Source organism: Syzygium oleosum, unplaced genomic scaffold, assembly GCF_021117445.2.
Source record: "Syzygium oleosum isolate NSW1041296 unplaced genomic scaffold, Sole_v2.1 Sole_v2.13, whole genome shotgun sequence".
Classification (NCBI taxonomy): Eukaryota; Viridiplantae; Streptophyta; class Magnoliopsida; order Myrtales; family Myrtaceae; genus Syzygium; species Syzygium oleosum.
The window spans coordinates 10160385-10171796 of NW_026607497.1; the positions used below are offsets into that span (position 1 = coordinate 10160385).

General features: G+C 40.0%; 1 protein-coding gene across 1 annotated transcript; it reads right to left on the reverse strand.

The window, feature by feature from the left end:
• Positions 1–3302: 3302 nt before the first annotated feature.
• LOC115688018 (disease resistance protein RUN1-like) lies at positions 3303–9383 on the reverse strand. The gene is made up of 5 exons (XM_030613745.2): positions 8644–9383; positions 7984–8104; positions 4706–5716; positions 4293–4538; positions 3303–4199 (listed from the first exon to the last, which is right to left on the reverse strand). Exons 1-5 carry the CDS (start codon positions 9381–9383, stop codon positions 3303–3305), a joined length of 3015 nt encoding a protein of 1004 aa, XP_030469605.1.
• Between the last annotated feature and the right edge of the window lie 2029 nt (positions 9384–11412).

An 11412-nucleotide genomic window follows, 5' to 3' on the forward strand; every position in this document is an offset into this window, starting at 1 on the left:
CTCTACCCCTAAGGTTAGCATCCCGTAAATGCGCTGTTCCGGGTGAGATCTCACTATAGTGTATTGGTCAAATTCATTTCTTAAATCCCGGGAAAATGATCGAAAATTCAGACTGTTACAATTTCTCCACAAGTTTCCATTTTCCACATAATGTGACCTCCAACCTTCAGTTACTACTTCCATACATTCAGAATCCTCCGCCCAAAATGCTTCAAATCTGAATTCCTTTCTTCTTTTCACTATTGATTCCATAAGGGAGAGCAACAAGGGACAATGGTCAAAACCAACAGCAAAGAGGGCACACGCTTTTGCCCCTGGGAAAGAAAGACGCCATTCCAAGTTACAAACTACTCGATCTAGCTTCTCCTTTACAAAATGAGCCCATTCTCTATTATTTGCCCCCGTATATGCACTTCCCTTGCATTTTACTTCCATAAAAGAACAATCATTTAAACAATCCCAAAACGCGGCCAAACGGTAGTGGTCAGCCATACGTCCTCCTATTTTCACCCAATCATAAAGGATTTCATTAAAGTCTCCTAAACAAACCCAAGGAAGGCTATCAAGTCAACTCACTTCCCTTAACCTGTCCCTAAGGATCATTCTATCCTTAAAATCATTCGCGGAATGCACAAATGAGATTCACATTCTTGTTTTATTTTTAGGGTCAATACAAATTACTTTTTTTGGAGCATCAGTACAAATTACATTGACCATCTCTTTGGATGCAAATTCTATCTCCAACTCGACTTGGTCAGTCCACAAAATACCCCCCCCCAGCGGGGAAAGCCAATGGGATTCACCACAAAGCAGAAACTGAATTTTAAACGCTTTTTCATACTTGTTCTTGGTTTTCAGTCTCCATCAGAAACACCACATTGGGTCTATCATTGGCAATATTTGCCCTTAACGCTGGAACTGTCAAGGGTGTTCCAGCATAAGACTTTCATTTGAAATTTTAGACCGAAATACTGCAGATAGGCGACCAGAAGGACAAACACCAAGCACAGGAGCAGCAGCAAGGATCGACAAAGAGGGAATAACAACCACTTACTCAGGTAAATCCCACTTGGAACCCATAAATTAGGGCACGTTGCAAGCGAAGGCTTCCCAAAGAGGGCCACATCACAAATAGATAAACTACGCATCCAAACCCTTGGTAACAAGTTGGGGAAGAGCTTAAGAGAAAATACGGTTTGAGGGTCACATAGGTGGGAAAAGAAAAGGGAATCCGAAGGAAAAGGAAGAAAAGAGGTTTAAGAACAAAGGGAAGGGAATGAAACAGTTGTTAGCTATATGCCCTAAAGCAACGACGAAATCATTACATGTTAGGGATTTCAGTTGTATTATTTATTTAATGGCAAAGACATATTCATTCATTGTCTCATTTATATGAATGAGCCCATAAGATTAGTTGCGACTGAACCTATTCTTAAGGTGTTAAGAATGTGTGATAGGTTCAAAGTTAGATTGAGTCTTTAAACAATTCCCGATCGATGGATCATTGAAAATATATTGATGATCCTGTTGAGACTAGTGTGTTCTCAAGCTTCATCATTGAGTATTGGATACCCAAGGGAATGATGAGTCACAAGTCATTGGGTATTGTGATATCCAAGTTAGAACATAGGTGCTTGTATCGCACAAATTCACTGAACATGACATACTCAGAATAATTAGCAACGTTGAAGCTTTTAGCAAGGCCAATGACTAATCGTTCAGGCTCTGATCTTGTGTAAAATTCTTAGATTTGAGGCATGGTGTTAACTTGTATTTTGGATGGCTGTGGTTCACAAGTGTACATATTGACACTTCGCCGAACCGTCTTTGTACTTGATGGTCATAGTTGGTTCATATACAAGATACAATAATGATGTTCTATACAATTTAATTGTGACGTTCTATTGAAATCCTTGGTCGGGGTTGTAATCGAGAATGAATAGTTTATGTCTCGTTGAAATGCATGTCTAATAGGTTTGTGCATATGATTGAATTGGTGGCTTGAGAAACAATTCCATGGCCTTTGTTCGATGGGGACATAGTAAGACGGAATGATTGAATTACATGGTAGTCAAAGCTGACAGATTCATTATGTTCTTAAAATATTCACACTATCTAGATAGCCATGACATATTTCTAGATGTCACTCATGGTTTGTAGGACCTGGAGATTGATCAGGACAATCAATTCTCTTGGTTGTACTAATGTGTTAGTACAAGTCCTACTGCTAGCTCAATGATGAATCTAGGGATGTCACGCACCACAACTAATTCGAAATGACTTTTGAACGGAAGAGACATATTGCAAATGTGTTTGCAAGTTTAGGCAATCAGATTGAGTCGGCCAAGATTAAAGTTCTGAAACGGTTTCAGAATCAATAACCAAATTAATGATTTGAAATAGTTTCAAAATCAATAGACATATTTATGATCTGAAATGGTTTAAGAATCAAAGATCAGTTTAATGATCTGAAACGGTTTAAGAATCAATGGTCAAATTAATGATCTGAAACGGTTTCAAAATTAAAGGCCGAATTAATACTTTGCAACGGTTATAAAGTTAATGCCTATAATAATACTTTGTAACAGTTGTGGAGGTAATGCCCAGAATAATGCTCTAAAACGGTTTAGGAATCAACGTCCAGATTCATACTCTAAAACAGGTTCAAACTCAGCGGTCGAATTAATGCTCTGAAACGATATCAGAGTTAATGGCCGAATTGATTTAAATAAATTGGATCTGAGATTGACAAAAGTGATGATTTAGATCAATCATTTTGATTAACACACAAGAACAATTGCTAGCACAATTAAAGTTGTGAAAATCTCTCAAATTTCTCTCTACTGTTCGACGCGTGATTAGTGGTGTGTTTGAACTAGAGATCCGACATTTGTGGGGCTGGAACTAAAAAACATCATAACTAGATTCGCTTGAACTAAAGAACATTAGAATCATATTACTTTAGGCATGCTATGAGGAAATCGGCTACGAGAAGACCGGATGTCTATGATCTGGAATTGAATAACTTTATAACTAAATTGCTTTGCGCACGATACAAGGTTAATGTGATTAACCCTCTTCGTTTCTGAGTGCTTCTTGTTAAAATGCGCGAAAATGTTTTTGAGACACAAGAAATGCATGGTTTTTACTTCCGCTGCGATTTTAAATTAATTTGACCCATGCATGTTTTCGCTGAAAAATCCCAACAACAGTAACTTAGGGTTTAGGGTCTTGGAAGGAAGCTACCACCAAGGGCAGAGGAAGGCTCTTCATGCGAGAGAGGGAAGCTCAGCAATCGTGTTTTACGTACATTGAGAGTGGCCAGTAGTGACATAGAGGTTGACTAGGCTAGAGGGAAGGGGAGGCAACTCTTCAAGAACGTCGCAGTGTAGTAAATCCAGAGTCTGAAGACTTGACATGAATTGGATTTCTGACGGAAGGCTGGATATACGAGTACCTCGAAGCCTCAGTTCCTTGAGACAATGTAGTTTTGAAATACCACGCGGAATGACTCCCTCCAAACTCCTGCACCAGGAGGCATGTACTTCTTCCAGGTTTGTCAACTCTCCAATGTCACGAGGAAATTCTCTTATGAAACATGAATCCATTTTCAGCACTTTCAAACTCTGCAGGTTTTTAGTTGAATCAGGCAACTTCGAAATACCCGTACCTGAAATGTCCAACTCTACTAATGAGTCTTCTAGTTTTCCGATGGATTCCGGAAGTTTTCCTAGCCCATGACAATCCCTCAAAGACAAGCGTATGAGTTCTCCCAAGTCTCCAATTGACTCCGGGAGTTCAAGAATTTTCGCGTTATCCAAGGCCAACACTGAAAGAGCTTGAAGTTCACAAACTGAACTGGGAAGCCGAACCAATGAGAAGCAATTAGTGGCACTAAGAATTTGCAGTTGAACCAATTTTCCTATCGATGCAGGAAGTTCTCGTACGGAAGTGCCATCAATCAGGAGCTCTTCCAAAGCATTCATCCCATCCATTTCCACTGGCAACATGCTAAGTTCAGAGCAGAACTTCAAATTCAAGGTAACCAAGAGCTTCAGATCATTAATTGAAGAATCTAAATGAACCAATCGTGAACATCGCTCAAGGATCAGTATCTTCAAATTTGGGTAACAAGAGAAGCTGGGGGTAACTAATAAGTCCGCACAACCGGTAAGATTCAAGACTTTCAAACGATCCATCTGCAAAATAACGGAAAAAGTTCAGATGGAGTAGAACTCTAAATGTACTTTAGAGCCAACACGAACACAAAATTAAATGAGCTATAAACCCACCTTAATTCCTTTCCAACCTCCCCAGGATTCGGTAACTTTGCTCCACGAAAGATCAAGAATAACTAGGTTGCCTAAATGAATGGTAATTGCTCCAAAATCTCGAGGGCACCCTTGCCAGTGAAGCCACCGAACATTCAATAGGACATCTGCAAATCTTTCACCAATATTGGCGCAACCCAAGCTGAGAAATGTCGTGCTCGGTAGGATCTCAAAGCCTGCCATAATAGTGTTAAGGTGGTCTGTTCCCTGCACAATAGACCACAAAAGTCAATTAGACAAACATGTGGAAGTCTCCAGACGATGAAATTTTTACTATGGATCACGAGGTAAAGAAAATGCTTCATATATGAAACCTTTTCGAGGAAATGGAAAAACAAATTAGGGCCTGCATGCTAGTTTTTTCCCCGACATACCCTTTTCCTCTTCTTCGTGTCGTGGGCTATGGCAGGAATGTAGAATCTATCCCGTGTTCCTGGATCATGGAAACTTTCGTAAATAATCTTCCTGGCAAGGCACCTTAGCATGCTGTGCATGCCTATTTTATTTTCTTCCATTTCTATTAGGGACGTACGATGAAGGACCTCGATTTCATCGTGAGGACGATCATAATCATGCCATATATATGAGGCAATCCTGCAATCCACATCCGGGAGAAAAGATGCAATATCAAGATACATCTGCTTTTGCTTTTGATCTAATGCTTCATAAACTATGCTCAGAATCTTCTGGTAATCTTCCTGAAATTGTTGGACGAGATCTTTGAATTTAATCCATTCTTTTGTTCCTTTACCATGCAAAAAAGAACCAAAAACTTTTACGAGTAGTGGAAGTCCCTCCGCAGCCTTGACTATTTTGTTTGCAATTTCAACATATGGATGTAGTTTATAACTCATTCCCATTGCATGCTGCCAGAAAAGGTCGAAAGCTCGATTATCATCCATCGGATTAACATTGTAAGTATGAGCCATCCCTCGAGCAACAAAACCTTTAAGAACTCTGCTTTCTCTTGAGGTGACGATTATTCTACTTCCAGAACCAAACCAATCAAGCTTAGCTCCTACAAACTCCTCGAGGAGTGACCCCTTTTCCACATCATCGAGAACAATGAGAACTTTCATACTCCTAAATATTTCTTTCAAAAATCGTACTCCTTTGAAAGCAGAAGCAATCTCATGCTCTCTTTTCAAAATATCAAAGATCAACTTGGTTTGAAGATACTGAACACCACCAGGTTGCTGCGTCGTTTCTTCAATCTCCACAAGAAAACTGCAAGAGTCAAAGCGAAGCGATATTTGGTCATATACGATCTTGGCAAGAGCAGTCTTTCCAATGCCATCTCTCCCATGGATTCCAACAATTCGTACATCGCTCACTTCCAGTTCCAGTAATCTCATTATTTCCGATTTTTGACTGTCTTGAAGCTCCTATGAAGGTACTTAAGTTTAGCAGAATGTAAGTTAGAGGAGAAGAAAAATATAGAGGTACTGTAAGTTCCAGATGATAAGGCCATTCTCTGAAACATGTGCTTTGAATGTGCCTGCCAATCAATCATATGCCTTGCTAGTTGAGATGTTGTAACTAATGTTTAGCCGACAGAGTAAATAGGTTGTGGAATATAACCTCCACTGAAGTTCCTCCAACACAATCATTCACCCCATGCATCCCATTTAAGCTAAAGATACGATAATAAACCCGCTGTCTCAATTATGGAAAAATGTATCAAATAAATCTGGCTTACTAAGCATCAAAAAGCCTTATCTGACTACCATACCCTGTTTTTTGTCCTTCATAGTCTGAAAAGGAAGCACAGAAAAGTAACTACCAGCCTTATCAGGGACCATCTCCGAGTTGCCGCAGGGATTAATGCAATAGGAGTTTACCTTGAAATCTCATTCAGATGTTCAAGATCTGTAATGACTAAAATTTAATGCCACAGAAAGAGGAAGAAAGCACAAACATAATTTGAACGATCCCATCACACACTGCTTCTGCTGTTAAAATACTGGTCCAATTTCCAGAGTCTTCTAGGGTAGACATATGCTTGAAAAGTCCAGAAAAATCTTACAAAAAATCGAATCCTTGGGCGGTGGTGGAAGTGTCTAAAGTCCACTAAAGCTTGTGTTGAAGAATTAATTAAGAATATCTCTGCAACATGGCAGATATATTTGCCTTGTAAGTCGGTTTACAAAGCTCTGGCGGTGGAAATCTGCAAGGATTCAAAGAAACGAAAAAAATCCCTGACCTGAGCAGAGATTTTTGTATGTTTAAGTCGGTTGAAGCCTGTAAAAAGGCTTGGGGTCGTCCGAAGCATGTATACTTAGAAGAGCAACCAACTAAGCTCTCCTTCTTCCTTTTCTTTTCCCTTTGTTCCAATGTGCTCCTTTGCCGTGCAAGTCCACTCTCATACACGCATCTCTTGTCGTTTCTTTGCCAAGTACAACACACGTACACACTTGTACATCAACACCAAAAACTAATAGTGATATCAGTGCCTCGTTCAGTTGGTATTTGAGCATGTCTCCTAAGTCCTAACCACCCTATACTAAAATCACTCACCTAAATCTCCGACTCAAAACTATGGCCAATTCTACCTCACCGCCCATTTTCGTCGGAAATAACTATGACTATTTGAGCAGTAAAAGAAAAGGAAAAGAAAAAATAAAAAAATTATTAAAAAGTTAATTAAAAAATAATTATAATTATTTTTAAAAAAATTAAAAAAATTATTAAAAGTAGTGTATGGAGAAAAATATTTTCCATACCGAACGACGGAAATTTTTTTCCAATTCATTTTCATGTTTTAGCCAAACACCGGAAAATAGTGTCATTTTCCTAGAAAATATTTTCCATAAATGTTCCATTTTCCGCGAAACGAACGGAGGCTAAGTTTGATCCACACACACTTATCCTGGTGACAAGCACGTGTCGTGCGATTGGGTCTAACCCTAGCGGTTGCATAAGGCTGTGGGGATAAGGAAAAAAGATTAATTTGTTGTTTCATAAGGCAATTACGGGATTTTGGCTACTACAATAGAGTTGCTTTTCAAACAGTGCTTCCTTGAGTAAACAATGTGGCTATTGCTAGAAAATACAAAAGACACAAAATAATCTATAAATTTTTTCTGATAGTAATGTTTTCGTAATTCAGTTTTGATGCATCAATTCTCCTTAACAAATAAAAGGTAGGAGGTATTCTCGAATTACTAATATTGTGAACATCAGTAGAAAAGAATACTGTAGCTACATATCTTTTATGGTGATCTAAAACGACAATTACTACAAATCCAGCTATTCTACTCCCATCGACCATTAAACCGCTAATCCAAGATATGATCTATCGTGAAATTAACAAATGATAATTAAGAAGTGTAGAGTTGTCCCACAATTATCTGTGGATTCTATCCGTGCAAGGGTAATTAGCTACTGAAAAATTGAAGTACATGCAAGCTACTTCAGAGTTCGGACGATGACTTGCATTCTCTTGGAGCTTCAGCTCATGTGTTTGCCTTCTCTTTCTATTATATTCTAACTTTACAACAACTGTATAATCATGTAAAAATATTTCGTGGTGATTAGACTTTTTATCTAGGTGATGTAGAACCCACTTTAGGTGAAACTAACTTCATCAACAGGTACAATCTTTAGGAGAGAGTACTCGAGAAGAGAGGAGAATGGAAGCAAAGAAATATACCGAGATCCTGGAAGATATCTTGGGGTTATCACCAGTGGATAGATCTTCAAACATATAATTGTGCTTCATCATCAGCTTATGCAAAATATTTCCAGCGATGGATGAGATAAGTGCCCCTTCACTGCCCAGGCAAAAAAAAATCTCAGTTCCAAATCATTAACAGATATGATCTGAGGACCTACCACCCAATGCACTACTTAATGAAACGACAATGTGAATGTGCTAAAAGATCACTGATCCTTTACTGCAGAACATGATTTACCTGATTCAAAGATCTATTAAACATACTACACTGATGGTTAGTAATTGTATGATCGAGAGATAATGCCATTGCAGCAAGTATTTAGTCCGACCAACTGATTATATTGTCACCATTACCATTGGAAAAAAATATCACTCGACCATATTTTGAAATACAGAATGATGTGACCATGTGGATGAATAGTATGAACTTTTAAAGAGAGTTCACTGAGCCAAACTGAGATATGTTGTGTAAGCGGGGTCAATTAAGAGTACAACAGAGTCGACCAATACTTGCATCTTCTGCTGGAAAAAGGATGTTGAGTTTCCTTTTTCTGACATTCTCGACAATACCTTGGTCGATTGAGCTGACAAATCAGAAGAAACCTACGAGAGAAGAAGAAGACAGATGTAATATACCTTTCATATGAGCTTCGTTCCCATCCCTTGACTTTACTAGCCTCCACAAGAGCCTTCTGCCAGGTCTCGACTTTCTCAGCGGCCACCCACAGCCTGTGCGAGTTCAGGGCGTCTCTGTAGGGTAGTGATGTTTTCACATCATAGAAAACGGGCAGGATCTCTTTCTTCCCACCTGATCTAGACGTGTGTTCTACCATGAGTGTGAGTGCGTCAAGGCACCGAGGGCAATCAGCGTAGTTTACGGAAAAGATAGGTATGTAGATCTTGGAGCTGTACACCGATAGCTGAAGCTCTTTGGAAGTAGATGGGGTTCCGTCATATATGAAAACGCGAATTCCGTCAGCTTTCAAGTGCTGACAGAGGCTATCGGCGAATCCAAGACTATCGCATCCTCTGAAACTCAAGAACACATCATACGATGATTCCGCCTCTAATTTTTTCATATATTGATTCCGCCTCGCTAGTTCAACTTCGACTTTTCTCCATTTTGTGCCAACGTATTCAGCCATACTTGATCCAGCCTCTAATTTTGTCATAACTTGGTTCCGCCTCGCTGGTTCAACTTCAACTTTTCTCCGTTTTGTGCGAGCGTATTCAGCCGTACTTGATTTAGCCTCTAATTTTATCTTAACTTGATTCCGCCTCGCTGGTTCATCTTCACTACTTTTCCCTTCACCATGATCCATCCTTGCTGGTTCATCTTCGCCTTTTTTCCGATAATCGCCAGCGTATTCAGCCATACTTATTCAACCTTCTTGATTCAGCCTCGCTGGTTCATCTTCCGCCTCTTCTCCGTTTTCTGCCTGCGGAGTCAGCCATACTTGATTCTGCCTTCACCTCAGTCTCTCGTCGTCCAGTTTCCACTCCACCTGGGTTTGTAAAGAATACTCAAGTCAACTGGTCGGTCCAGATTTGCGTTGTCAGTTGTTCAATCTGAGCTGTTAATTTATGAGAAAAGAAGATCCAAAAAAAATAATTATTTACGAAGATATAAGAAAAATTACTCATTTTATAACATTCTCAACTCACCGTTATTCGAAGAATATTAAAATATACGATGATTATCACCCGTTTACGCATTATAGAGTGACGTGAGAATGTTGATGTAAGCGACTAAGAGTACTGAAGATTACGAGACTGATAAGGAAATTTCAAAGGAAAATAAAACCCACAGTGCACAAAAGAGAGAAGACGAAGTGAGAGCCACGCTACCTTCCCTCTTTCCCTTTCCCGAAGATGCTCTTTGTTTGTCCCCTCCTTTGTTTCCCCATTTCCGACCGGTTCTCGCCTATGTTGCACCGACACGTTCCGGAGGCCACCGTGTCGGTGTCGGACACCGACACTCGCCCGACACGCGGCGGACACGCTCGGACACGCAGTCAACACGTGTTGGAGATCCGACACGCGGTCAACGCGCCGGACACGCCGGCGACACGCGAGTCCGGAGCAAAAGGGAGAAAGAAGAAAGAAAAGCCCCCATCATCAGATCTCTCGCTCGCCAGAGCAATGAACAAGGACACATACCGCATAATCCCGATCCCTTTCGACAGCGAGTACCCGTTGATCTGGAAGTGGGGAACGGGGAGGTGGGGGATCTGGGAATTTCGACAGCGAGTACCCGTTGTTTCGAATTTCCACAAATCGAGGCTCGGATGCTGCGAACCCCACGACGAATCCTCTCGAAGAAATGGGGAACGGGGAGGTGGGGGATCTGGGAATCGGAGTTTTCGCGGCGAGAGCTGCCGGAGATCTGATCGGAGAAGTGGGAGGGAGGGAGAGAGAGAGAACGAGATAGAGTCAAGAGAGGAGAATCTAGGGAAAGAAAAGCAAAAGCGTGGACGACGACGATAGCCTCTTAAAAGCTTTTTAAAATTGATGGAGAAAGAGAGGAATGATAAAAACTAGACGGGCAGAAAATAAAAAATGGTGGGATTGAGGAGGAAATTTGCGATTTCTTCGTCTGATTGCGAGAGGGTGAGAGAGGGGAAAGAAAAGGTAATCTTTTGTGGCACGTGGGCAGTAAGGAGCCCTTACAGTAGAGTACGACTGGGAGGAAAAAAACGAAAATGGGTATTCCAAGAGAAAAATATATATGGCCAAACAAAGGAATTTTTACTATATCACATGGCATGATAAAATATGTCATATATAATTTATCAAATTAATTTGATTTTATTTATTTATTTATTTGTGAATTTATATTAAATTAATTTGATTAAAATAATTAAAAAAATGATAATTTATCATGTATATATAAAAATATACATTTAATATATAACGTGTCCCAACATGTCGGAATTCTTTACTTTTTGAAAAATGACGTGTCGGCGTGTCATGTCGTGTCGCGTGTCGGTGTCGGTGCAGCATAGGTTCTCGCGAATCTTGGAAAAAAGATAACATGAACATATTCTGATGAGGCATGCAACACGTGAAAACCAATATTTTGCGGCATTATCTTAGGCAAGACACCTTACAAGAATGCTCTACAGGACTTAAAGACGAAACGAGCCAAGAACATGTGGATCTAGCGTTATATCCCCAAATCAAGTCCTCTTGGACGTATTGAATCATGTTACTTGGGTTGGGTTGGATTAGCTATGAAACTCATTTCATCCAGCCAATCAAAAAGATAACTTCGAGCTAGGAGTCCCAAAACTTATTCAAACTACTTACATGCATCTTAAGCGGGGTCAAGTTCCCCGCCAGAGTTGGCAGTGATTGCCACTGCCCAGCAACTCTTTGTTGGTTTTTTTTTTTCCTCTCTAATTT